The sequence below is a fragment of the Astyanax mexicanus genome, chromosome 23 (genome assembly GCF_023375975.1).
Source record: "Astyanax mexicanus isolate ESR-SI-001 chromosome 23, AstMex3_surface, whole genome shotgun sequence".
Taxonomy (NCBI): Eukaryota; Metazoa; Chordata; class Actinopteri; order Characiformes; family Acestrorhamphidae; genus Astyanax; species Astyanax mexicanus.
The window spans coordinates 17143783-17167805 of record NC_064430.1 but is presented as its reverse complement, the minus strand read 5'-3'; the positions used below and the strand labels follow the sequence as shown (position 1 = coordinate 17167805).

Below are 24023 nucleotides of genomic sequence, written 5' to 3'. Positions count from 1 at the left end.
TCTTCTAAATACACAAATACAGACACAATTTCCAGTAACTCACTCTAACATTAAAACACCACAACTTTAGAACTGCAGCCATCCTCTCTGCATAGTAAAAAAGTTACATAAACACAGGATGAAGGAAGACAATGTATAAAACCCATTAACACTTTAATACAGCCAAAAACAACTCCACACAAAAATCCACACAGTTCCACTAATATGGTAATAGCAACAACAATAAACGAACAGTAGCAAATTATTGTTTGTTTGTCATCTATTAAAATTAAAATAGGGGTTTCCAGCTTCCACGGCTTCCCGGTGCCCTTAAGGAACACAGAAAGAAACACAACTCAGGGTTTTATATATTGTTTGTGCTGTGTTGCTGTAATGTAGCAGCGCGTTTGTGCTTTTTTTGTTTACCGCCCGTTTTCATAATACGCTTGTTTTCATTTTCCGCCCGTTTTCGTTTTCCACCTGAGTAGGGAGAGGGGACTATGAAAAATCCTGATTTCATATCCTAATGGATAGGAGCCCACTGATCCAATTCTTAGGAGGAATGATTTTACCCCCTTCCCGTAACTCTCTGTTCCAAAGGGAAGGGTTACACTCAAAATCAAGAAGTAGAAGTACAAAAACCAAATGGGATTGGGCAAAAGACTCAGCTATTCATGGATACTGTTTTCATACCAAATCATGATTACAATCACCTCTCGACATCACCTCTTTAAAATCACATTTTTTACCTCATTAATTGCCCAAAGTTATCCATCCTATTTAGGAATATGATGCAGAAATTAGAAAGTTGAACAGGCATAAAATGAAATATCTTGTTAAGAGTGAACTTTTTATGCAGGAGGCTAAAAGCAAAGCACTTGTTCCAGCAAGTAAAACCAGGCCTCTGCTAAATGTCTTTTTTGGATGTGTTGATAAATGCTTTGACCAATCACAGCATACAGAGCAGAGAGTCTTTGCGGAAACCTGCTGGTGCAAATCTAAAAAACAGGATCCAGGAGTCCAATGGCTATTGTAATGGTTTAACCAGAACATAGTGAGGAAGAGCTTTCATGATGTAAATCCCAGTACTACTACTACTACAAGGAAAATCTGGCTGTCCAGGAGTCTAGACTGAAACTTGAAAACAGTGGTGGGTTAAAAGAGAGTCATCTCTTCAACTCTCCTGACAAGAGACAAAGATGATTGATTGATAATGATTAACCTTGTGCCACGTTGTGTCTCTTTTCAGTGTCTGTTTCTACCCAACATTTAATGATTCGTGAAATGTGGCAGACACATTTACACACAGCCTTTTAAACTTACCAGTAATACAGTGACAGAATAAAAGTGTAAAAGAAGTGTAAAATAGTATCTAGTGTATAGTGTTTAAAAACCATTAGGCTGGAACAATAACCGAAGATCATGTGTAGAGTTTAAAACAATGGTTGCAACTTTAAAACTTTAAATCAGTAGTAAGTTTGATGCAACAGAAATAAAAAACAAAGCAGTTTATCAGAAACAACATGTTGGAGTAAAACTCCAAAGTTTAATGTTTTCTATACTCAATTGATTCAGTTCAACTTAGCATAAAGTACTTCACCGATTAACCAGATGTATTACAGTTGTAAACTCTGTAGTGCTAAGCCTACACAACTATAATATTCACTATTTTTTGTGCGGAGAGCAGTAAAAATCATACTTTTTTACAAAATTAAAACAACACTGTTAGCTACATCATTTCATTTCTTTCAGCTCCCAAATTCACTCCAGATTACAAGCTTAAAACAAGTGCATGTCCATCTCAGAATCTGCAGTTTCAAAATTAAGGCAAAGTCATATAAGTCTGCAGTTCTTCTGTCTCTGATCCAGATGTGTACCACTGGAATATGTTCCAGTTTGTATTAACCCCTAGTGTTCACTACTGCTACATTCTCTTTAAGACACCACAAAGAATGTTTACCTTCTTAACCTGCTTTCTGCAAAATTTGTCAATTCTACAAATGGATTAAACAATTACTACTTTCCCTACTGATTGACAGAAAACTGAATTGTTGCCAGAAACATGAAAACATTTTACTGTTCTGTACTTGGCTTAGATGATTATGTGCGTATAGTCATGAATATAGTCATGTGTGTTAGCCTTGCTGCTGTTCCTTCATGTCCAGCTTGTGCACAACCCGAAACGCCTCCAAGAACTCATTAAAGTCGATGCTGCCATCCTTGTTGAAGTCAATGTTGCGTGCCATGTCAACTATGGCCTGGTCATCCACATCCACACCCAGGTGAGCGCTGAAAAGCTTCCAGGTCTGACGGAACTCCTCGATTGAGATCTGGCCTGTGGGAGGAGAAACAGATGGTCAGATGTAAACATTTTTTTGCCAAAATATTCATTCAGCAATCGAGTAATATGTAAACTTTGCTGATTTTGAGACTTGATAAAACCATATTTGAGTTAAAGGTGTCATTCCTTCATTTTTTCACTCATTTTAAAATGTCTAGTTGTGGTCTCCAGTATGAATGAATGCCATGTGAGCTGGTTTTTGAAGGAGTGGGCTAAGAAAAATTGTAGTATTTCGTCCCTCGTGCTCATGAATATTCATACATGCTAAAATATCACCTCTGATTGGCTAACAGTACTGCGACACCAGGGGGCAGCTAGAGGGACAACAGTAAGAAACATTTTAAAATAAAGACATTTGTACACTAATAACAGTCTTTGCAATGTCATGTTACTTTACAACATGTGTAATGCCCTGCTAAGAGTCTTACACACAGAGGTGGGTAGTCTAGGTCCAGAAAGTAAAAATCCAGAGACAAGACACAAGATAGATGACGTAGACAAGGGTGCTTTTCCTGATCATTTTCTTTTACTTGATACTGCAGACAATACAGGTTGAGGAACAGTTTTATGTGCAGCATCATATACAACGCAGAAAGACCTATTGTATTTCACAAAGAACAAGAAAAGGTGGATTTTAGCGGAAGGAGACCTTTAAGGATTATAGCATCTTTGTAAAGCCAGCATTGAACTCCGCTATGTGTGCTGTACTCACAATGCCAGAGGTGTATATAGTTGCATTTAGCCTCAACTTTGATCAGTACAGGCAATTGGCTGTTTGAGCTAAATAGAAATCGGTGATTGGTATGCACCAATCAGTCCATCTCTAGTAAAAATGCTGCTTTAAACCAGTAATCCTCACCTGAATGGTCTTTGTCAATGATGTTGAAGATAATCTCGAGATCAGTTCGGTACCTGTACAGCGTTTCTGCAAAATTTGGAGTCACCTGTAATTGTAAACAAACAGGCAAATAATGATTAACAAATAAATAAACATCTCAAATTAATAATAATAATACTCTACACTGATAACTGGGGTGAAAGAAGTGAGTCCAGGCTGACCTGAGGCAAGGGCTGTCCTGCACTGATGTTTTCAAAACAAGACTCATATTCCACATTTCCGTCAGAGGCTAAACGAACAAGACGTGGCCTTAAAGTTCTCCATGGAAGATCCAACCTCAGGACAGTGTCTAAGACCTGAGCCCATTCATTGATGGAAATCCTACCTGTACAGGAAAGTGCAAAAAAAGTGTAGAAATATATATGATTATATCTAGTCTGGAGTATCTATGTTTGGAGTTGTAATGTTAGGATGAACATCACCTGTGTTGTTAATGTCATACTGCTGAAAGAAAGCCATGAGCTCAGAACGATGGGTAAATAGCTTTTCCTGAAGAGCCTTTAGAGCTGAACTTTCTGCCACACTGACCCTAAAATGATATAGACGCATACATGATTTATTTAAATACAAGCATGCATGCAGACAAACCAGATAAATAATTAGTCACAGCCATATATGTTCTAATACTTAGTTATGTGTCCCCTTGCTTTTAAAGACAACCGACGATGATAGAATTGTCATTTTTATTCTTCCATTTTCCCTTAACATGAATGCAGTTAGAAACTGGTCATTTTGTGAGTCACAGCGGTCCTATTATCTTGTGTCTCTGGAGTACAGATGAAAAATCAGTGCCATCAGTACTAAAAAAGGACCTGGCATTAGGAGCTTAAATGATATACAGCTCTGGCGAAAAAAATAGAGACCACTTAAAAATAATGAGTTTCTTTGATTTTACCAAATTGAAAACCCCTGGAATAAAATCAAGAGGAAGATGGATGATCACAAGCCATCAAACCAAGCTGAACTGCTTGATTCTCTGCACCAGGAGTGGAATTAAGTTATCCAAAAGCAGTGTGTAAGACTGGTGGAGGAGAACATGATGCCAGGATGCATGAAAACGGTGATTAAAACCAGGGTTATTCCACCAAATATTAATTTCTGAATTCTTAAAACTTTATGAATATGAACTTGTTTTCTTTGCATAGTTTGAGGTCTGAAAGCTCTGCATTTTTGTTATTTCAGTCATTTCTCATTTTTCTGCAAATAAATGCTAATACTAAATGGCATTATTTTTATTTGGATTTTGGGAGAAATGTTGTCAGTAGTTTATAGAATAAAACAACAATGTTCATTTTACTCAAACATATACCTATAAATAGCAAAATCATTAAATAATTAAAATCGTGTACCTTTGCTGTAGTGTGAGCTTCCTGGTGCTTCGGCTTACTTGGTACTGGAAGAAACGTGGGATCAGCTCTGGCCCCAGTTTAATATACGCACCACGATTACTGCCCTCCTCATAGTAGTTAGAGGCAGAGAAGATAGTGATCACCTTTAAACAGTAGAGAAAGTGAAAGACAGGCTGAGAATCAGGCTAAAAATCAAGAACTGCAACCCCAGTTTCGTAGGCTTATGCAAATACTTTTATCAGGTGAAACAGTTATAAGATATGAAGAGCAGAAACCAATACATTTGATTATTTCATTTTTAACGAGTCATTATGTATTATATATATTTTGTTTATGAATAAAAGTCAAATTTTAGACCTGTCCATTGTGGCAGAGTTCGTAACCCTCCTGTTTGCACTCATGAGATCTGATGAGTAGACACAAGCCATGCTTCTTCAGCAGATTCTGCGTCACGTCAGGCCCGAAGTAGCAACCTCCGCCACGGAATGAATTTGGACTACAGCCATTCTGGATTTTCGGGTCACTCCACAACACATCTACAATCTAAAAATGCAGAGCAAAAAAAAAAAGAATCTGTCACTATGAAATACAATGTTTATCATTTTTTTTCCACAAATATACAGTCTGAAGCAATCATGAAATTAATTGTTTAAAATATGTGCTAAGGCTGTTTTGTACTGTTGGAGAGGCTTGAACTGGTTCTTTTAAAATAAGACGTGACAAAAGTCATCGGACAGCAGAATGCAAATTAACTGTAAAGGAGCGGCTTAGGAACATCCAAACTGTATACATTTTGAGTTGTATTTTTGTGAGTGAGGTTGAGCACTGGTCAGCCTGCTCATAGAATCCTCATAGCCAGTCCCAGATAGAAGAGAGATTAAATTTAATACGTTGTGCAGGCATTTATCATTCTTTGGAAATATTTTGTTAAAGTAAAGGACTAAATCTATGGCTACCTTAAATTCACTGCTACCTTAATTTAAATATTACCTTAAATTCGTAAATAACTGTAAATGAACTGTAAAGCCATTTAAAATGAGAAAGTAAATTTTTAATTGATTCCTAAAAATGCCCGATGTACAAAAACTAAGTAAGTGGACTGTTACAAAGCACAAGCAGCGTAATTAAGTATAGGTCCTATTGATCCAGCAATACTGGCATTGTTGTAACTTAAAAGCTGTAGGAAGAATAGCGTTTATATAAAAGTTACATTAAGAAGAAAGAACAGTATTGTTGGCTTTTCCAAGCCAACTTAGTGTTTGTAAGCGGTAATGTTTGGCTAGAATTGTCTATGCAAACAAACAAGTCTCTCTGGCATATCCCACTGGTTAGTGTAACTTTTTTTAGTTTTCACAGGAAATGGCAAAAAACATGACACATGATATTAGTTCCTTCACATGACATTTGGCATATCAGTGTATGTTAAACTAATAACTGATTAACAATTGCCTGTACTCAAATGTATAAATATCTAAACAACAAAAGGTCTGTTAACTTATTTTCTTACCTGCCTCCACTCCAGCTCCTCTCTGGGCGGCTCTGGGAGAGCGAGGGAGACGATGGAATCGAGGAAAGGCACCTGAAGCATTTCAGTAGGGCTGGGAAGTCTGGGTGAGGGGGGAGGACGCCTTGGGGTGGCTACGGATGATGTAGAAGAGGATGAGGATGAGGAAGAGCTGCTGTTTTGTTTGGTGAGGCGGCACTTCTTCTTTTTGTGGCTCATGCGGCCTGCGGAGCAAGGGCTGTTCAGCCTGACTCTGCCACTCTTTCTGCTGCTGCTCCGGCTGCTGGTGCGCACTTCACTGTGATCCAGACTGCATTTAGGTAGTCGCAGAGCGGATTTCACCTACACAAATAAGTATTTTAAAAATGTTTGTAAGTACAGACATCCTTTGTGGTTGTTATTAAGAAATTTTCCTTAGGCTTTGCATCAAATCAAATTTATATTATATCAACCAAATTAAAGGGATATATTGTAATATATATTTTGGACACAAGTGAGCACACAAGTTGCCAGATAACTGCTGTATTATAAAAGTAAAGATTTTTTTCCTTGCCCATTTTTCCTGCTTTTTACATATCAATCAACTTCAAGAACTGACTCACTTGCCTCCATGACACAATAAAACATAATCAATAATCAATGATTTTTACTTAACCTGTCAGTGCTGTAAATGTTATGGCTGATTTGTATATAACAATGAATAGTATTCTTTTGTGAAATTCTACATTTTCACATTTAAAACATGTCACACCCTCCATGCGTAGCCCAACTAGGCACCATAAAGTTTCCACAGGTTACATTTTGGCCCTACATATGAAAGTCAGTGATGGCTCCAGAAGGGGTTTAAACATAGCCCCATATAGGTTGTACACTGTACAAGGGACCTAGATAGGACCCATGTTAAATTAAGGTAAGTTCTAAAAAAGTTTTTAAAGTTAAGTCAGTTCACTCTGTGGCCATCTTGGCAATGTGGCTGAGCTTATTTCCCCACGTGCCACATTTTATAACTTATGAACAGTTTATGTTTGGCTCAACAATGCACAACATGAACTTGTTTTCTTTGCATTCTTTGCAAATGTTGTCTGTATAACTGATTCAGAAACTGTGAAGTGGTCTCTTAATTTTTTCCAGAGCTGTATATGTACATGCACACTCAGATCACATGCCCACCTGGAACCTGCCTACACAATATTTCACCCTTTTGAGCCCCAAGTTTGAATATTAGGGGCAAGGGCTCACCTTCTGTCTTTCTACAGAGGCCAGAAATTCTAGGTCCGTCTTGTCCGAAATGCCGCCGTGAACAATAAGGACTTTGTTGTCTATGATTGTGGCAATTGGGAGAAGGCTGAATACATCCTGCAGTAGCTGAAGAATCTCTCTTCCATGCGTCTGAAATTTTACACAAGATCACCATCAGACGCAGCTCAAGTAATGCCCACCAGGTGGCAGTAAGACACAAAAATATATAACATTTGGGGCAGTTCTTATGTATTCCAATACACACAAACAGCCTATAAAGAATCTAAAAAGAGTGTCCTTAATTGCAAAATGACGTGTAAATACATAACAAAATGTACCTTATACTTTTGCATAACCTCTTTTGTGAAGCCATATCTGAAAGATAACAAATGGGCACATTTTAAAAGGATCCCAAGAACCATACATGGGAGTCAATTCTGAATCAGTTCAGAAAGGCTACCTCAGGTTCATGATGTGATCTTCATGATTTCCTCTGTTCAGATGCATATGGTCTGGGTACAAAAGCAGAAAAGCAAACAGGATAATGATAATCTCGATGGACTTCTTTCCCCTGTCCACAAAGTCTCCGTTGAATATGTAGGGGTTCTCAGCAGATGGCAGACCGTTCTAGGGAATAAGAGAAAATTAAAAAACATAAAAAAAATTAAAAAAAATACAGTTGGTCAGTTAGACGAGAATATCACTACAATATTCTTTCTAGTAAATCTCTTTTGGAGAACTGGGTACTGCTATGCTGAACGCTACAGTATATTTTAGATGTGTCTGCTTGAGCTCATATTACATAATGTCTGTACATTAACAACAAAAGTGAGAACTGTCGTGAGAGACAATTTTCTTGTTGATTGATTAATACTATATATACTTAAGTCCTATGTGGATGGGAATCATTTGTGAATGAATTAAATAGGATAAGAAATTTGAATGTAAATGACTGAGATGGGAGGGGCTACTCGATTTATGCATTGCAGTTATTACTTTACATTACATTGTATTTAGCGGACACTTTTATCCAAAGCAACTAAATGATGAGATACATATGCAATAGGGGACATAAAAATCCAAGGCAAAAAGTAAAAACATTCAGCAGGACTAGAAGGAGGCTAGAAGGATCATATTGAGTTTGGATTGCTATCAAACTTGCTAACAAACATGATGATAACCAATGTTATAAGCCATTTGCATGCATGACTTCCTGAGGAGTCTTTTGGCATGGACATCTGTACTTCTGAAATACCAGGAAAACTAATTTCCCATAGTTTCTGACAGAAGATTTACCACCATGTCAATCTGAACAGGATTAAAATAGCCTGAGCTTGTTTTATGGCTTGTTTTACAGAAGGTAAAAATCACTGCTACATTTGTACAGGACTAAAATGTAAGAAACCCAGGTAATTATTACTTTACTATACCACCATAGCTTAGAGTATTCCTTTCTAAATAAAACTTTACATGTTATGGGGGCGATACTATATACATATACTCCAGCATTTCTGATGAAAAGCTAAAAAGCTATTACCTTATAGAATATAAGCAGCAAATCGTCCAGTCTTCCATGTAGGTCACCTGCATGATTGAACAAACAAACAGGAGTTTGCATACTTGAAAAGCGTTGTTCAAGCATACTCCTAGAGATCAAGTATCAGGGATAGAATCTTATGGATATTTTTTTATTAAATTAACTTTAATTCTCTATTCCACTAGATACAGTTGAAAACCTGAAATGTACCTCATCAATTTTCAGTCCTCAAAGACCTCAAATAATGCAAAGAAAACAAGTACATATTCATAAAGTTTTAAGAGTTCAGAAATCAATATTTGCTGGGATAACCCTGTTTTTTCATCTTGGCATGTTCTCCTCCACCAGTCTTACACACTGCTTTTGGATAACTTTATGCCACTCCTGGTGCACAAATCCAAGCAGTTCAGCTTGGTTTGATGGCTTGTTATCATCCATCTTCCTCTTGATTATATTCGAGAGCTGAATGTCAGTAATCTTAATAAACACATTTAATTATATGTTTAAAAGTTCTATCAAAAAGCATGTAAACAGGTTCAAAATTCAATTTACCAAACTGGCATGGATATTAAGCAAAAACTGGAACTGCAGATTATCAAACTGGTCAGCAACATAAATAAAGTCATACCATGAACTATACCCTATATATATATATATATATATATATATATATATATATATATAGGGTATATATATGTGTGTGTGCAATCTAATATAGATTATATGTTAGCATAGCATTTCTCGATATAAACTCAATATAAAAACTATTTTGGCAGGTCTAGACTCGAACGACTAGAACGATTCCTTTAATTTAACACATTTTATCCAGCTAATGAAGACATTCAGCCATATAATTAAACACTGTTAAATAAAACACCTCCAAAAGCAGCCAAAGCATCACTGTTCATAATGAATACATTAATTAGCATCTGATTTTAATCTGATTTAAAATCATTTCATTCTGGGCTTCATTATGTGTGTCTGCTCAAAAAATACAAGCCATTTGTGTTTACAGTAATCAGATGCAACATTTCCATGTAGGAATTCTGCCATTAATGATGTCTTGTGCTTTAATTTGATCTGAAGCACTATTGGGGCTGACAGATTGCAGATTCTCAGATGAGGAGCTCATTGAGGTGCAATGAAGTGCTTCATAAAGCACCGAATAAATACACACTTCTTCATTCAGGAAGTACTTCACTTATGCATGCATTTGGAATATGAAACCTCCTAATAACATAGCAGAAACCGTACTAAAAAATATAAAAAAACAAAACAAAACAAAACCAAAACACACAAAACAGTAATTTATAAACTATGGGGTGCCTCCTAATAAAGCAAGCAAATCAAAATGATGTGTTCTTACCACAGATTGTGATCTCTTTGGCATAGGATGAGGACAGGTAAATAACATTTGGCATCTGTTTTAAGAACTTCTGTGTCTCGTGGAGTAACTGCAATACATATTTTGCATGGAGAGTCTAGAGAGGAGAAACAGAAAGGATGACACTCATTTATATGCTTTGAGGTCCAACTTTAAGGTTCAACTTAAATATCCAATGGTTTAAAATTAGGGTTGCCATAAAGATTTAAGAAAAATATATAATAACAGCGCTAATAATCTACATGCTCTACGAAGAAGAGATTAATTTTTATAGTCACAAAGCACACTTAAATGAAAGGTTGGGGTCTTTTATTGTCAAATATCCTGTTTTTAAAAACTCATAATACATAAGAAAACTACTTCTCTCAGACTAACTCTAATAACACAACTAGCATTTTAAACATAAAATGTACCGCTCTGGGAAAATAAGAGACCACTTATAATTAAGAGTTTGATTTTACCAAATTATATGTCTGAATTTTAGTCCACGATGGCATAAGGTCACCCAAAAGCAGTGTGTAAGACTGGTGGAGGAGAACATGCCAAGATGCATGAAAACTGGGATTAAAATCCAGTGGTATTCTACCAAATATTGATTTCTAAACTTAAAAAACTTTATGAATATGAACTTGTTTTCTTTGCATTATTTCAGGTCTGAAAGCTCTGCATCTTTTTTGTTATTTCAGCCATTTCTCATGGTCTGTAAATAAATGCTCTAAGTGACAATATTTGTATTTGGAATTTGGCAGAAATGTTTTCAATAGTTTATAGAATAAAACAACAATGTTTATTTTATTCAAACATAAACTATAAAAAGCAAAATCTTTAAAAGTGATTCAGAAACTGAAGTGCTCTCTTAATTTTTTTCAGAGCTGTATTTATATATTTTTGCTTTATTTATAAGTTTAGTCCATTTTTATTGTTGCCATTAATATAAGACATATTCCTTTTACAATTTAATGTATTCAGTTAACAATGCATTAACACTGCACAACCCTTAATTAAGCAAATTGAAGTAAACTGCATGCACTGACCCTTGGGGAACACCACAGCTAAAATGTTTATAAGGGCTTGCTGTTTCACTACAGCTGGCAATGCCTTCATGGGATTTAGTTGGTGAACTAAAGAGCGTGGCCTTGGCCGCAGCCCTGGCCGTGGCCATAGCCACTGTTGTGCTATGGCAATCTCTTGGTTAAAGTTACAGTGTGTTGTACCTGCTGTTCCTTGAAGGCACTGAGCAGGACGTTGGTATCAGTGACGCTCAAGGGGAAGGAGAGGCGAGGTCCACTGTATGACTCTGGCACTACGATCTGCTCGTACTTAGACTGCCTGACTTCATCCACCACAGGGTCCACTGGTGAGTCCAGCAGGTGAGAGATCAGGTCTGGGGAGAAAAGGCACACTGAGACCCTAAAGAGGTGACTGCAGGGGTAAATGTAACCGTATAGGGTTAACACTTGTTAAATTCTTCAGGAATGCATTCAATGCCTCAGGTACACTGCAGTTTACTGTATGTTGATATGAGTCTTATATACTATTCTTGACAATATACTGCATAATATGCAAACTGAAGAAACCAATAGGCCAACTGAGAACATGGCCAATTAATAAATCAATAAATAAAACAATACATAAAATTCTGTTCTGGACACAAAAATGTGCATAGTTTACTAAGCTTTACTGAGCTGATCAATGGTGTACTCTGTGCTATAATCTAAACACTTGATTAACCACGACATATTATTACTAGACATGTCACAATAACAATTTCTGTTTGGAGAATATTTCCAAGGATTTATTACAATATACAATGAATTATTGTAATTGTAAAACAATTTTACTGATAATGATTTAACTACACCTGTTTAAAGAGCAGCAAATTGTATTGCTAAGAATATGCTGGCATTTGAAGTGACACTGATAATAGTGTAGTGTGGTAGAGGTCTAGCAGACTAGATCATTTTGTACTGTATTATAATATCTCACGGAAGAGAGAGAGAGAGAGAGCGCGAGTGGTTGAGAGACAGAGCAAACGAGAGAGAAGAAGAGACTGCAAAAATGAGAGCGTGAGAGAGACAGTGTGAGCATCTAAGAGATTTCAGGGCAGTGGCGGTGTGTGGACAGTGTGAATGCTCCGTGTTTGCTTGCATGCTTTCTGCTTGTTGTTTGTACCATGCTGTGTGCACTCTCCACATTTGGCACGTTTCATGTAAAGTATCGAAAACAGACCTCAATTTTTTGTGGACATTTTGGTACCCGGTAGTACCGAGAGATTTCGATTTGAGCCTTTTTGGTATTGAATTTCGATACCCAGCCCTATGCCTAATACCAATCCACTTGGCATTTTTCTTCTGTCCCTGCACTGTTTTATCCTGTGTTATGTATTTCTACACTTACCATATTATATTTTTTATTGTACATATTGTATATAGATGTTCTGTGAGAGAATTACGTAAGATGTGGGACATTGTTTTATCATTTTCTTCACATTATGAGCACCATACCTGTCAAGTCTCCCGTTTTGGCCGGGAAACTACCGTATTTTACTCCTCTTTCCCGCCGTCCTCCCGTATTAGTATTTTCCCGTAAATTTCCCGTATTTTATTAAAATAAAAAAATATATATTATTGAGGATACAGGGCACTGACCGCTCTGTGTCTCTTAACCAATCGTGGAGCCGGTTCAAGGAGAAAGTTCAGGAGAAACAGCCAATCAGCTTGCAAGGAGGGTCAGTGTGGGGAAGCCCCGCCCTCCTCGCTGTGAGTTCAGGCAGCTAGTTGGAGCTGCTGATGTTAAAACATACATGCAGCGATTTTTCTAAAAGAAAGGTAACGGTAGTCTAATCATGGAAACTGTGATGAGATTTTTCTGATAGCTGCTTAAAAATACTCTGAAATAAAACACACAGATTAAACCTTTTAAAATAAAAAAAAATTACAGCTTGTGACTCAGTTTAACTAGAAATGTGGAGAGGACCAACATTAACTGAACTGATCAGGGGTGGAGTGATCAAAAGGAAGAAGTATTAATTAAAAATTATTGTGTAGGCCCCTTAGGAATAATTTTTACTGATGGAATATATCTGGTCCATGTCCTTTTAGTAAAAGCTCATAATACCATTTTTAGGTCACCAACAGTCATTTTGCAGAATTTGTGCACTCTTTGTTCAATTTTAAATCCATTAAATAAATAAAAAATATATCATATAAAAGAGTGCATTTATTACAAAAGACATGAAATCTTAAATAAAAAAAAAGATATAGAAAAGGGTTTTTAATTTGGCTGTATTAAAAGAATGACATATGTAGGAATGTCCACAACATGTTCAGATTCTGATAACCTACTTGTAGTGTGTAAGTGGTTCACATGTGGTTATTTTAGATTTTTTGTAAACCTGTTTTAAAATGTAAGAGATACTGAACCTTCGTTGGGCTGGTGGGACGGCTTTAAGCGGACAGAGGAAAATATCCCTTATTTTTAAATCTAAAACTTGACAGGTATGATGAGCACACAGTTTAGACCTTGCTCTTATCAGGCATCACTCTGCCTCTCATACAGCTGTTACACAGAGCTAATGCAGCACCCTTCAGTCTGAATAGCTTCCATTCATGCATTGGGATTTATAGAGAGCAACTCTATTGTGCCATTCTTCAAATGTAAATTTGCAGTGATTGTTGCAAATCTATTCAATAGGGAGCCAAAACCAAAACATTGTTTGCAGCTGTTTCCTATTAAATCAGAAAGAAAGGACACTCCTGCATCAAGCTTTGAGAGTCCGCATACTGAGATTGCAGCTGAAGGACTAGAAGGAAAGAAATTAAGAAAATATTAATATAAGGCAGTATCACAATATTATGTTTTGCAATACTGTACTGATTCTCAAAAACATAACCATTTTTTAAGTAATAGGTTACATGTAAATATTGGTGTCAGACAGGAGCTTATTTTGTGCTGTGTTTAAACATGACCACTAGATAGCACTAAATAGTGTTGTACTGTTCAGATCACACCGTTCTAATTGCATAGAAAATGTCATTTTTTATTAACTTAGATTTGATGAATACCAAACAAATAACCAAATAATCTTATTATTTTTCCTAAAAACTTGATTAATAAATTATACAGCTCTGGAAAAAAAAAGATCACTTCAGTTTCTGAATTTGTTTCTCTAATTTCGCTATTTATAGATACATGTTTGAGTAAAATGAACATTGCTGTTTTATTTTACAAACTAGACATTTCTTCCAAATAAAAATATTGTAATTTAGAGCATTTATTTGCAGAAAATGAGAAATGGTTGAAATAACAAAAAAGCAGAGATTGCAGACCTCAAATAATGCAAAGAAAACATGTTCATATTTATAAAGTTTTAGGAGTTCAGTTCAGAAATCAATATTTGGTGGAATAACCCTGTTTTTTAATTACAGTTTTCATGCATCTTGGCATGCTCTCCTTCACCAGTCTTATACACTGATTTTGGATAACTTTATGCCACTCCTGGTGCAAATATTCAAGCAGTTCAGCTTAGTTTGAGGGCTTGTGATCACCCATGTTCCTATTGATTATATTCCAAAGTTTTTTTAATTTGGTAAAATAAAAAAAATGTATCATTTTTAAGTGGTCTCTAATTTGTTTTTCCAGAGCTGTATATTGCCAATATATCACTTTGCTTACAGTATTGTAATATACTGAATTGTATCCCCTGTGTTGCGATACGTGACTTATTCTAGGTCTAGTTCTTGTCAATATACAGCCCTATGAACCAAAATATTATAAGCTGGCTGCAAATACAAGTAAATGTAGTCACTTATATTTTAAATTCCCTGAAAGCAAAAGTATTCCATGACACCCTAGACAATGGATACAATATCTTGTAGTCTTAAAAGTTAAGCCTTCACCACATGCGAAGGACATGAGCATATAAAAATATGTTTGCTTTTAGACTTTGACAGTGGAAGAAAGCGTATACTATGGAACACTTTAGCTCATGTATATCACACTGTAGATGAAGAAGATGCAATGCACTGAGGCCACTGGTTCTCTATATTTTTTGTCAGTTTTTTTTTTTTTTTTTTTTTACAACACTCAAGTCAGAATTCCTCTGGTTTCTCCTGCAGGTTCTTCTACGTTTTCTCCATCTCTGTTTGAAGCAAGCTGGAGCTAATTGTCTGCTGTAATCCTCTGCCTGCATGTGGAGGCTGCCTGCTGCATTTCTGGCACAATCCACAATACCAGAGCTCAAAATGGGATCTCCTTGGGTTGCTAAGCAACTGTGTTTCTCCATAGTATTTTTTAATCATTTAAAAGGATAGGTGCATGATGGTCAAAAGGAGGCCTGACTGTTTGATATGAGAGGAAATGGAGCTAATGGCATTGGTTTGCTTTGTGTGCATGTGGGGGGAAAGGGGGAAGCCTAAGACAAGAGCAGAAGGTAGAATTTTAATATGGCAGATCAGAGAACATCAAACACCTCACTGTGATGTAAACAAAAAGGGTTTTAGCATTTATGGAAATTTTTCCACAAACATACTGATATATGACACGGGTCAGCATATCAGAATAGCACATGTAAAAATGAGCTGAATAAAGCACATTGTCAGACTATGGTAAACTATGATGTTCTGCCCTTTCTGCTCGACTTTAATGCAGTGATCTGACAGAAGCTCCCTAAAATGAACCGCAATAACTGACAGATACTGTAAACAGTGTTTATCTCTCATAACTCTTGACTAATTCTTGAAAGTTTGTTGTACTTTTATTTGCCTACAAATTACACAGAATTTCTAAGAGAGAGTCGCACAGATGTCAGATGTTATTTTCCTGAAATCCTAGGCTAGTCAAATGTCTTCATTTAAAATGCATATATTAACCGAATTCCATATTTGACCATAATTTAACCAAAGGCTTTATTTGTACATTTTAAAAAACTATATAAAAAATAAAAACACATAGCCCTTCATTTTAGATACCTTTTTAGTTAGTTTTATCTTTTCATATTTTATACATATTATGAAGCCTACAATAACGAATTAGTCACAATGCTATCTGATGGACTGGCAAACCATTTTTCAAGGCTTAAAAACAGACCAATGGCAGTATGCTGGTTAGTGTTAGATAGGGCTAGTTAGTCCTATATCGTTAATGATTAACACTGGAGGATTACCCCACAACACAAGTGTGGCACCTGCCTGCTACATAGGCGCAGACCAGTCTGAGTGCCTGTAGGCACAGATAAGTCTGCACTGGATCTATTGTACTGCTCTTTACCTATAAGAAGTACTAAATCTGCAGCAGATACATCTCGCAAATGAAATGACGTGGTAAAACATCTGCCCTGTAAAGGTACGTGAGCAGGCCATTTACGGGAACAGTACTGTTATTTCACTCTGTATTTTGTTTATTGTCAATGTTATTTTGAGTTTGTGCACTGCTGTGTGTCCATGTGTGCCACCACACATATCGGAGTAGATTTATTCACATGCACCGTCGCTATTTAAATGATGCAAGCGGAAGGCATGAAAGTAGACTGTTGGCGGGGTGTAAGATAGGCCCATAATATTTTTGCTCATTGTTGCTTCATAATACCTGGTCCATTTCCATTGAGCTGTGTGAAGTTATCCAACATGAAGCTGAAGAAACTGGAGAGCTATACAGAAAAAGAAAATACAGAATTTTAAAACTCAGCAATGATTTAGTACAGTCATACAGTATACAGTGACATGCTAAAAGCAATGGCACAGAACATTGTATCGTGTCCCATGACGTTTGCCAATGCACTGTCCACTGGGGGTGGTATCACTTCTATGGCGTAATTCTGGTATGCATGTGACACTGTGGTTTGAGGAACGCTATAAACCCATGCACATAAAGAAATAACTAAGACGTCTCTCTCTAGCTCAGATAATTCACTTTGCTTTGTTTTGAGTATGCTGCCCAATGTTCAACTTATCTCAAGACAACAAGACCTTACAACTTATACAGGCATTTACATGACCATGACTTTTGGCATGTCAGTGTATCCTGCAGGAATGTTTAAATAGGTAACACAACTTTTAACATAGAGCAGTACATACAGCAGCGCCACACCGTTTATTTAAGGTTACCTGCAGCTGATCCTGCTCCCCTGCATACTCTATAGACTGAAAGATGTTCCAGGTGTATCGTCTCCTCATCTCCAATCGTGCGACGTAACGCCTGTACCATCGCTGGATAAGGATGGCTGCTTTCATTGCTACACGTGTAGAACACAAACAATGTAAGTGGATCACAGAACAGATAAACAGACAATTAATCACCTCCAGTACTTGACATGTTATTGAATAAATCAATAATTAATTTCATCCTTTAGTAATAAATGCTAAATTGACTGGCACTAACTTAAAAACATACAGATGTTAACTGTTTAATTAACCTTAATCAAATCAAATCAAATCAAATTAAAAATTAATTAACCTTAATGCACTATATATTGCAGATCCGGCAATATTTTTTTCTGTTTAGAAATACCCGGTCAGATTCTCAAAATACTTATGGCAGTCATAATTTACTTGGGTGATTCTAAATTTGTTTGGCTTCAGTCTTGGTTGCTCATGTGATTCTTTAGGCACCATAGTCTCAGTGTTGGCCATATATGTGGATGTTATTGTAGAGGTCCAACTCAGGATCAGGCCTACCAGCATAAGAAAATGATTTTTTTTTGCATTTTTAATTCAGCAACAGTACAGCAGTACTCTTATTGACTGTACACAGCGCTAAAATCAACTAAAAAGACTTTAAAACTTGCAGAGACGCAGAGAACACAATCTGTATATGGCCTAACACTGGTTTTGACTAGTAGTAAACCTGAAAACGTTTTTTTTAACTGCACAGTTAACTACATGTAAAAAAGGCTGTTTACCCTCACAGCCACATTAATGTGGTCTGACTCTGGGCCACATTTAGCATTATCAACTTGATTATGGCCAAAAATGAGACATGCTGTTTTGTAGCTAATAAATAGAATCGATTCATATTTGTGGCCTTAACCACATTAATTTAATTAGTCAAATTACTGTTTTAATGATTTTTTTCAAAATGGGAGAAAATTGCTATTGATGACAAGCTGCATGACTGCCACTATGATTGGGAGATTGCTGGTTTAAATCCTTAAACCAGCAATCTCCCAATCATAGTGGCAGTGCTTTAGACCACTGGACCACTTGAAGCCCCCCGACCTCTAGATTACCGGTAATAACATGATTTAGATGTCCATTTCCAACAACCACATTTGGCCCATTTGTGGTAACTGCATGTGGCCCCAGATGGGGCCCAGGTTCGGGTCACATTAATGTTGCTATATGGCTAGACTGGCCTTTAACCATGCATTATGTACCACGTATTGATTCCTCACTCACTTCCCATTGGCTGTATGCATAATGAAACATTATATGTCATTTGTCATTTTAAGAGAGCCTAACACTGATTTTAACATTCCCGCTTGGAGCAAGGGGAAGGTCACTTGCTGCTAACAGAACAGTACAAGGTCACGAGGACTCCTATGCCAGTTGTCATTAGTAACGTCCACAAAGCTTTGAAAATCTGATCCTGGATCTGGCCCTGGTTTTAAAAGGCCTAGATAATGCAATCTTCAAACACACCTGCGTTAGTTAGGATAAGCACACTCAAAGCTTCCAAAACACAGTGGAGCGCAGAAGCTCTACTAAAAATAGATGATGTCTCTGGAGATCAGAATCATGGCAGCTAGTTAAGGTAGTGGAATAGCTGAGACGGCAAAGGTGAAGAAAGGACAAGGGAAAGAGGTGGAGTCATCTAATACTACAATAGTATAGTAGAATCCTCACATGTGCAAAGCTCCAGTCATAACCTACTCACAGGGGCATTCATCCCAGGATGAATTCTCTGAAGCCTACTTCTAAATTTAATTATTTAAAATAAAGAATATACAGCTCTGGAAAAAATTAAGAGACTACTTCAATTTCTGAATCAGTTTTTCTGATTTTGCTATTTAAAGGTTTATGTTTGAGTAAAAAGATCATTGTTGTTTTATTCGATAAACTACGGACAAAATGTCTCCAAAATTCCAAATAAAGATTTTGTCATTTAGAGCATTTGCCATCCATCCATCTTATTCCAGAGGTTTTCAATTTTGGTAAAATCAAAGAAACTCATTGTTTATAAATGGTCTCTTTTTTTTTCCAGAGCTATATATATATTTTGCATTAAAGGCATCACTTTAGACAATGTTGACTGTCACAATGTGTGAGTTTCCAGCTGAAAAACATTAGCTGTACAGGGCTAGCTTAGTGTTCACATTAATTTGTTTATCAAAAAAATGTCAGCCTTTCTCTGTGTAAATTTCATGTGATGAAATGTTTCGAGAGAAGTTGCACAACTGGCCAAGAAATTACAGACCAACTGACCAATTATTTGACAAATGGCTTATGCAATATTTAAAAAAAGGTGTATTGCTATATTTGTCTGAATTCTATAAATTGAAGTTAAAAGTCTACAATTCAATCATATCTTGATGATACAGTGATAAATACAGTGCACTGATGTACAAAGCCAACAATACAAAAACCTGTCAATGACAATAAACTTCAGGAACCAACTTTAATTATTATCAAAGTATCTATTATTAAAAAAACACGCATTTACTAAACTTTACTGAGCTGACTGGAACTTTGTTATAGCAAGCAGAACAAAGCCATTCCTGAAAAAGGTCCACTTCAATCAGTGTTTCTTCCAGTTTATCTCTCTTTTTTTGATATGCAATCTGAGTGCATTTAACGTAGAACTTGTGAAAGACTTCAGTAAGGGTCCATCACATTAGAAAAATGTTACAGACCTACCTACATTGTAAAAGTTAAAATACAGCTCATTTATTCTCTCTTTAAAATGTATATGCTTATTTCATACATAACAGACATATTCTATGCATTTTTACACTGGCATGACTGTTAAACACTACATCCACTTGAGTTAACTACATCAAAGATGTCACTATCGTGCTGATGTAAAAATACAAAAAAGGCAGTGGTGTAGAGAGCTGTTAATTGTGTGCACAAGTTTACAGTAAAGAGGAAGCTGTACGTTTCTTTTCCGAGAGTTTCTCAAATAATTGTATTTATTATAAATATAGACAAGTTCCTCATTTATTGTTGAACATTAATGAGCCTTTAGTAAATGACATGTACGTGACTGTTAATATAATATTACTAGAAATTAAGCAAAATCTGAATGAAGTGGACCATTAAATAATGGGGACTTTCACAGATTTTTCAAATTGTCTGCAGATTTTGACTGTTGAAACTCATGGTGTTGAACAAAGCCGTTTAGAGTGATAAAATGGTATTTACAAATTTGGGTACTGATTTGCCTCATATTACACTGTATATGTCTGTCCACCATAAATGGGTTTTAAAAACAACACTGGAAAATAAAAATAAAAAAATATATGATTCGGGTTATGCAGCGAGCGTTGCTCTACCTGTTTTCCCAATGTACACTGAACAATTAGCAGTATTTACAAAGATCAAAGAGGCAAAAACAGCAATTACAGAGATGTTTTTTCTCTATTACAGGTATTATCCTGGATCAGTAATTTAATGTAAGTAATGTCCCTACAACAGCACATTTCACATTAAACTACTTTAAATGACCTTAACGACTTTGTTTAAATATTAGATTTAGAATTCTGCAGACATCATGAAAAAACTAAATACATATGGAATTCTCCTTAAAGGCTTAAGGAAACATTTGAAAAGCTGCAAAAGCATTTTTAGCAGAGAAAGGATAGTGCTTGAGAACAGGTGCTAAAGAAAGCCAAAAACGCTACTGAAGGTTACAGGGCAGGGCTTACTCAGGGCAGGACTGGGCAGCCTTGCTGATACATCTGTGTAAGAAGGACGAGGAGGAAGTTCAGTCATTTCAGACAGAAACTCAGAAATACTTGGAAAACTGTGTAATTGCACCCAAGACACATGGAGGACAGCAGAGACAGCAATAAAAACAGCTTTGGCCCATCATATATCTTAAAGTATAATAAAGTATATGGAACAAAGGAGTATTTGAGAGAAATAAGCAAGTATTGAAATATAGAAAATGTACTCTGGTTCAATAAACAGGTATCAAGTCAAATTAAGTAATGATGACTTTGGACAATTAAACTCATCAGTCATCAGTCCAGCATCAACTCACCTACTTCCGAAGGCCTTCCTTGGTTTTCAATGGCTACTGAGGTGCCACAGCCCATGATGGCAACGTTAATATTTTCTGCCTGCACATGTGTCCTCACACTTTTACTCCTAGAGAAAAAAAAGAGATATTATGAGCCAGCTGATAAGGAACACTAGCTTTAGTTTATGCCAGTTTAATGATGCTGGCCTTGCAGATTGATTTTATTTTTTGTTATTAGTTTTATTAGATCAATTGTTTTATTTAACATATTCATTTAAAAAAGGTTTAAAGCTGTGAAGAGTCTATGTAAGAATTAAATGTGGAAGGTAAAAAAAGATAAAAACAAATTTCTCAGGAGACAATCTTCATTTTAGTGTTTGCATACAACAATGGTTGAATGCAACAATGCAAGGTATTTAAATGTTACATTTGTTTCTAAAGCTATAGTGGGGTGTGTAGTGTGTGTATATCAGTATCGGCAGATGTACACATGTGCAATAGGGGATATCTGCATTGCCCCAGAATTCCTATATCGGTGCATCCCTACCTGTTAGCACTAGCTAAAAAGCCTAAGCAGCTAACTACACTGTGTAATAGTTAAAGTACCAGTAAAAAGTTGACACATCTCTTCTCAATCAATGTGTTATTATTTTTTGGATGATTATTTACATTGTATGGTCACTATATTAAAGCTATAAAGGAACATAGGCAGAATTATTTTGTAAGCAACAAACCATATGATTAACTAACATTTTAAAATTATTAGCTTTGAGGACCAATTTGCACACTCTTGGTATTTTAATCAGTGTCTTCATGAGGTAGTCAACTGAAATAATTTTCTCAGCCTCTTGAAGGAGTTTCTGGAGGTGCATAATAGTTACTTTTTTGGCTTTTTTTGGCATTATTTATTTGTTGCGTTAAAAAAAGAACCGTAATTCTTTCCAAAAGTTAGAGACCACATTCCAATTATAGAAAAGATGTGGCAAGTTTTCATCACAAATAACATAAACGTAAAAATATTGCTCACAATCACAGTATTCAGTCATGAGAAAATTGAAAGGATAGATCTTTATTTGAGATACAGTACTTCTAAGGACTGAGAAAAACGTGTATTTTCAATAAGAAAATTCCAATGAAATTTACCTCTTAGAGACATTTGATATTTTGAGTGAAATGTCTGTCGAATAAATGTATTACAGGTAATACATGTATTAAATTATTACAGGACTTGCCTAGAAGGGAATGTTTTGGTTACTTAGCTAGGTTACTAGTTAGCTAATATTACAAATTTGCATTAGGTAGCTAAGCTAGTGTTAGCTTAGTAAACTTACCCAGATATCTTGTTATCTTGCGATATTTAGCTAACTTAGTTACAAATCTACTTAGTTAGCTAGTTAAGTTACCTAGGTTAACCCTACTAGTTGGTTACCTAGCCAGTTACCTAGCTTAGTTATCTAATTTGCTAGTTAGTGCGTTTTCTAACTAATTAGCTAACGTTAGTTAGGTTAGCTAACCTAACGCTAACTCGTTAGTCTAGCTAGTCTATAAACAGACGGTTAGCAGAAGTAAGGCTTAGTTAGCTTAGTTATCTAGTAAGCTAACTAGCTTAGTTATCTAATAGTTCGTTAGTTAGGCTATCTAACTAGTTCGTTAACTTGTAAAATTATACTATTTCGCTAGTTAACCATAGATAAGTTACCTAGTTAGCTAGTTATATTAGCTAGTTAGGTTAGCTAGCCTACGTTACGCTAACCAGTTAACTAACCGTGCTAGTTAGTCTATAAACTAGGCGCCTTTTTGAATAACTGACAGGATTATTATAGAGAACTCAATATCTTTAATACATAATACCTAAATGTATTTGAGGTAATTGTACACTCCTTTGTCTCCAACAGTAATAAATAACGTTTCAAACCGGTATTAAAGATATTAAACCTGGAGGCAGTAACAGTTAATAGCAGGACCTGTCTCTCTCCTCTCCCGCAGGATGTAAGCTCGGAGCGGGGACCGGCGGCCGTTAACTCAGCAAAAACGGATTAAAACGATAAATTACACATTAAACACAGGTATGAGATAAGGAAATCTGCATGAAATGAGCAGCAGGAGGAGGAAATGGAAGCTACATACCGTGTGAGGGAGACTCGATACAGCTGACTGGCCAGCGGACCGGCGGAGCGAAGGCTCTGTAGTTCGCGCGCGTGCAGCTGTTGGTGACGTTCAGTGTTTTCTATCCATATCCAACTCCTGAACTGAAGGAATCACCTGTTGAATCGACTCTCTTCACTGAATCGAAATAATTTCCACTCCAAATCCCAGGTCACAACGTGCTACCCTAGTGTACATGTCTGAAAAAAATGAGACCACTTAAATTTTTCTTTGACTTTACCAAATTAAAAAACTCTGAAATATAATTAAGAGGAAGAAGGATGATCACAAGCAATCAACCCAAGCGGAACTGCTTGATTTTTTTGCACCAGGAGTGGCATAAAGTTATCCAAAAGCAGTGTATAAGACTGGTGGAGTAGAAAATACCAAGATGCATGAAACTGTGATTTAAAAAACAGGGTTATTTCACCAAATATTGATTTTGAACTCCTAAAACTTTATAATATTA

The 24023-nt window shown here is 36.2% G+C and overlaps 1 protein-coding gene across 4 annotated transcripts; it reads right to left on the bottom strand.

Moving 5' to 3' along the window:
- Positions 1-134: 134 nt before the first annotated feature.
- ppef1 (protein phosphatase, EF-hand calcium binding domain 1) lies at positions 135-23662 on the bottom strand. 4 transcript variants are annotated; one of them, XM_007259366.4, is made up of 18 exons: positions 23537-23662; positions 21431-21537; positions 21093-21125; positions 17335-17462; positions 16817-16877; positions 11446-11615; positions 10214-10328; positions 8848-8894; positions 7771-7937; positions 7649-7685; positions 7311-7460; positions 6075-6413; positions 4925-5110; positions 4568-4710; positions 3641-3747; positions 3380-3543; positions 3180-3264; positions 135-2314 (listed from the first exon to the last, which is right to left on the bottom strand). In XM_007259366.4, exons 2-18 carry the CDS (start codon positions 21483-21485, stop codon positions 2115-2117), a joined length of 2187 nt encoding a protein of 728 aa, XP_007259428.3. In that variant the 5' UTR covers positions 21486-21537; positions 23537-23662; the 3' UTR covers positions 135-2114. The 4 variants fall into 4 exon arrangements, with proteins under 4 accessions (XP_007259428.3, XP_007259429.3, XP_022523932.2 ...); XM_007259367.4 differs by lacking the exon at positions 23537-23662 and adding an exon at positions 23374-23466; XM_022668211.2 differs by lacking the exon at positions 23537-23662 and adding an exon at positions 23345-23449.
- Positions 23663-24023: the final 361 nt, after the last annotated feature.

What these genes read in the sequence shown, in the direction of transcription:
- ppef1 (XM_007259366.4), bottom strand. Translation starts at nt 21,485, where the DNA reads ATGGGCTGTGGCACCTCAGTAGCCATTGAAAACCAAGGAAGGCCTTCG. An exon ending in AGGAAGGCCTTCGGAAGTAG is followed by an intron (nt 21,126 to 21,430) that starts GTGAGTTGATGC and finishes CTTCTTACACAG; the next exon opens with ATGTATCAGCAAGGCTGCCC. An exon ending in CATTGACAAAGACCATTCAG is followed by an intron (nt 2,315 to 3,179) that starts GTGAGGATTACT and finishes CTCCTCCCACAG; the next exon opens with GCCAGATCTCAATCGAGGAG.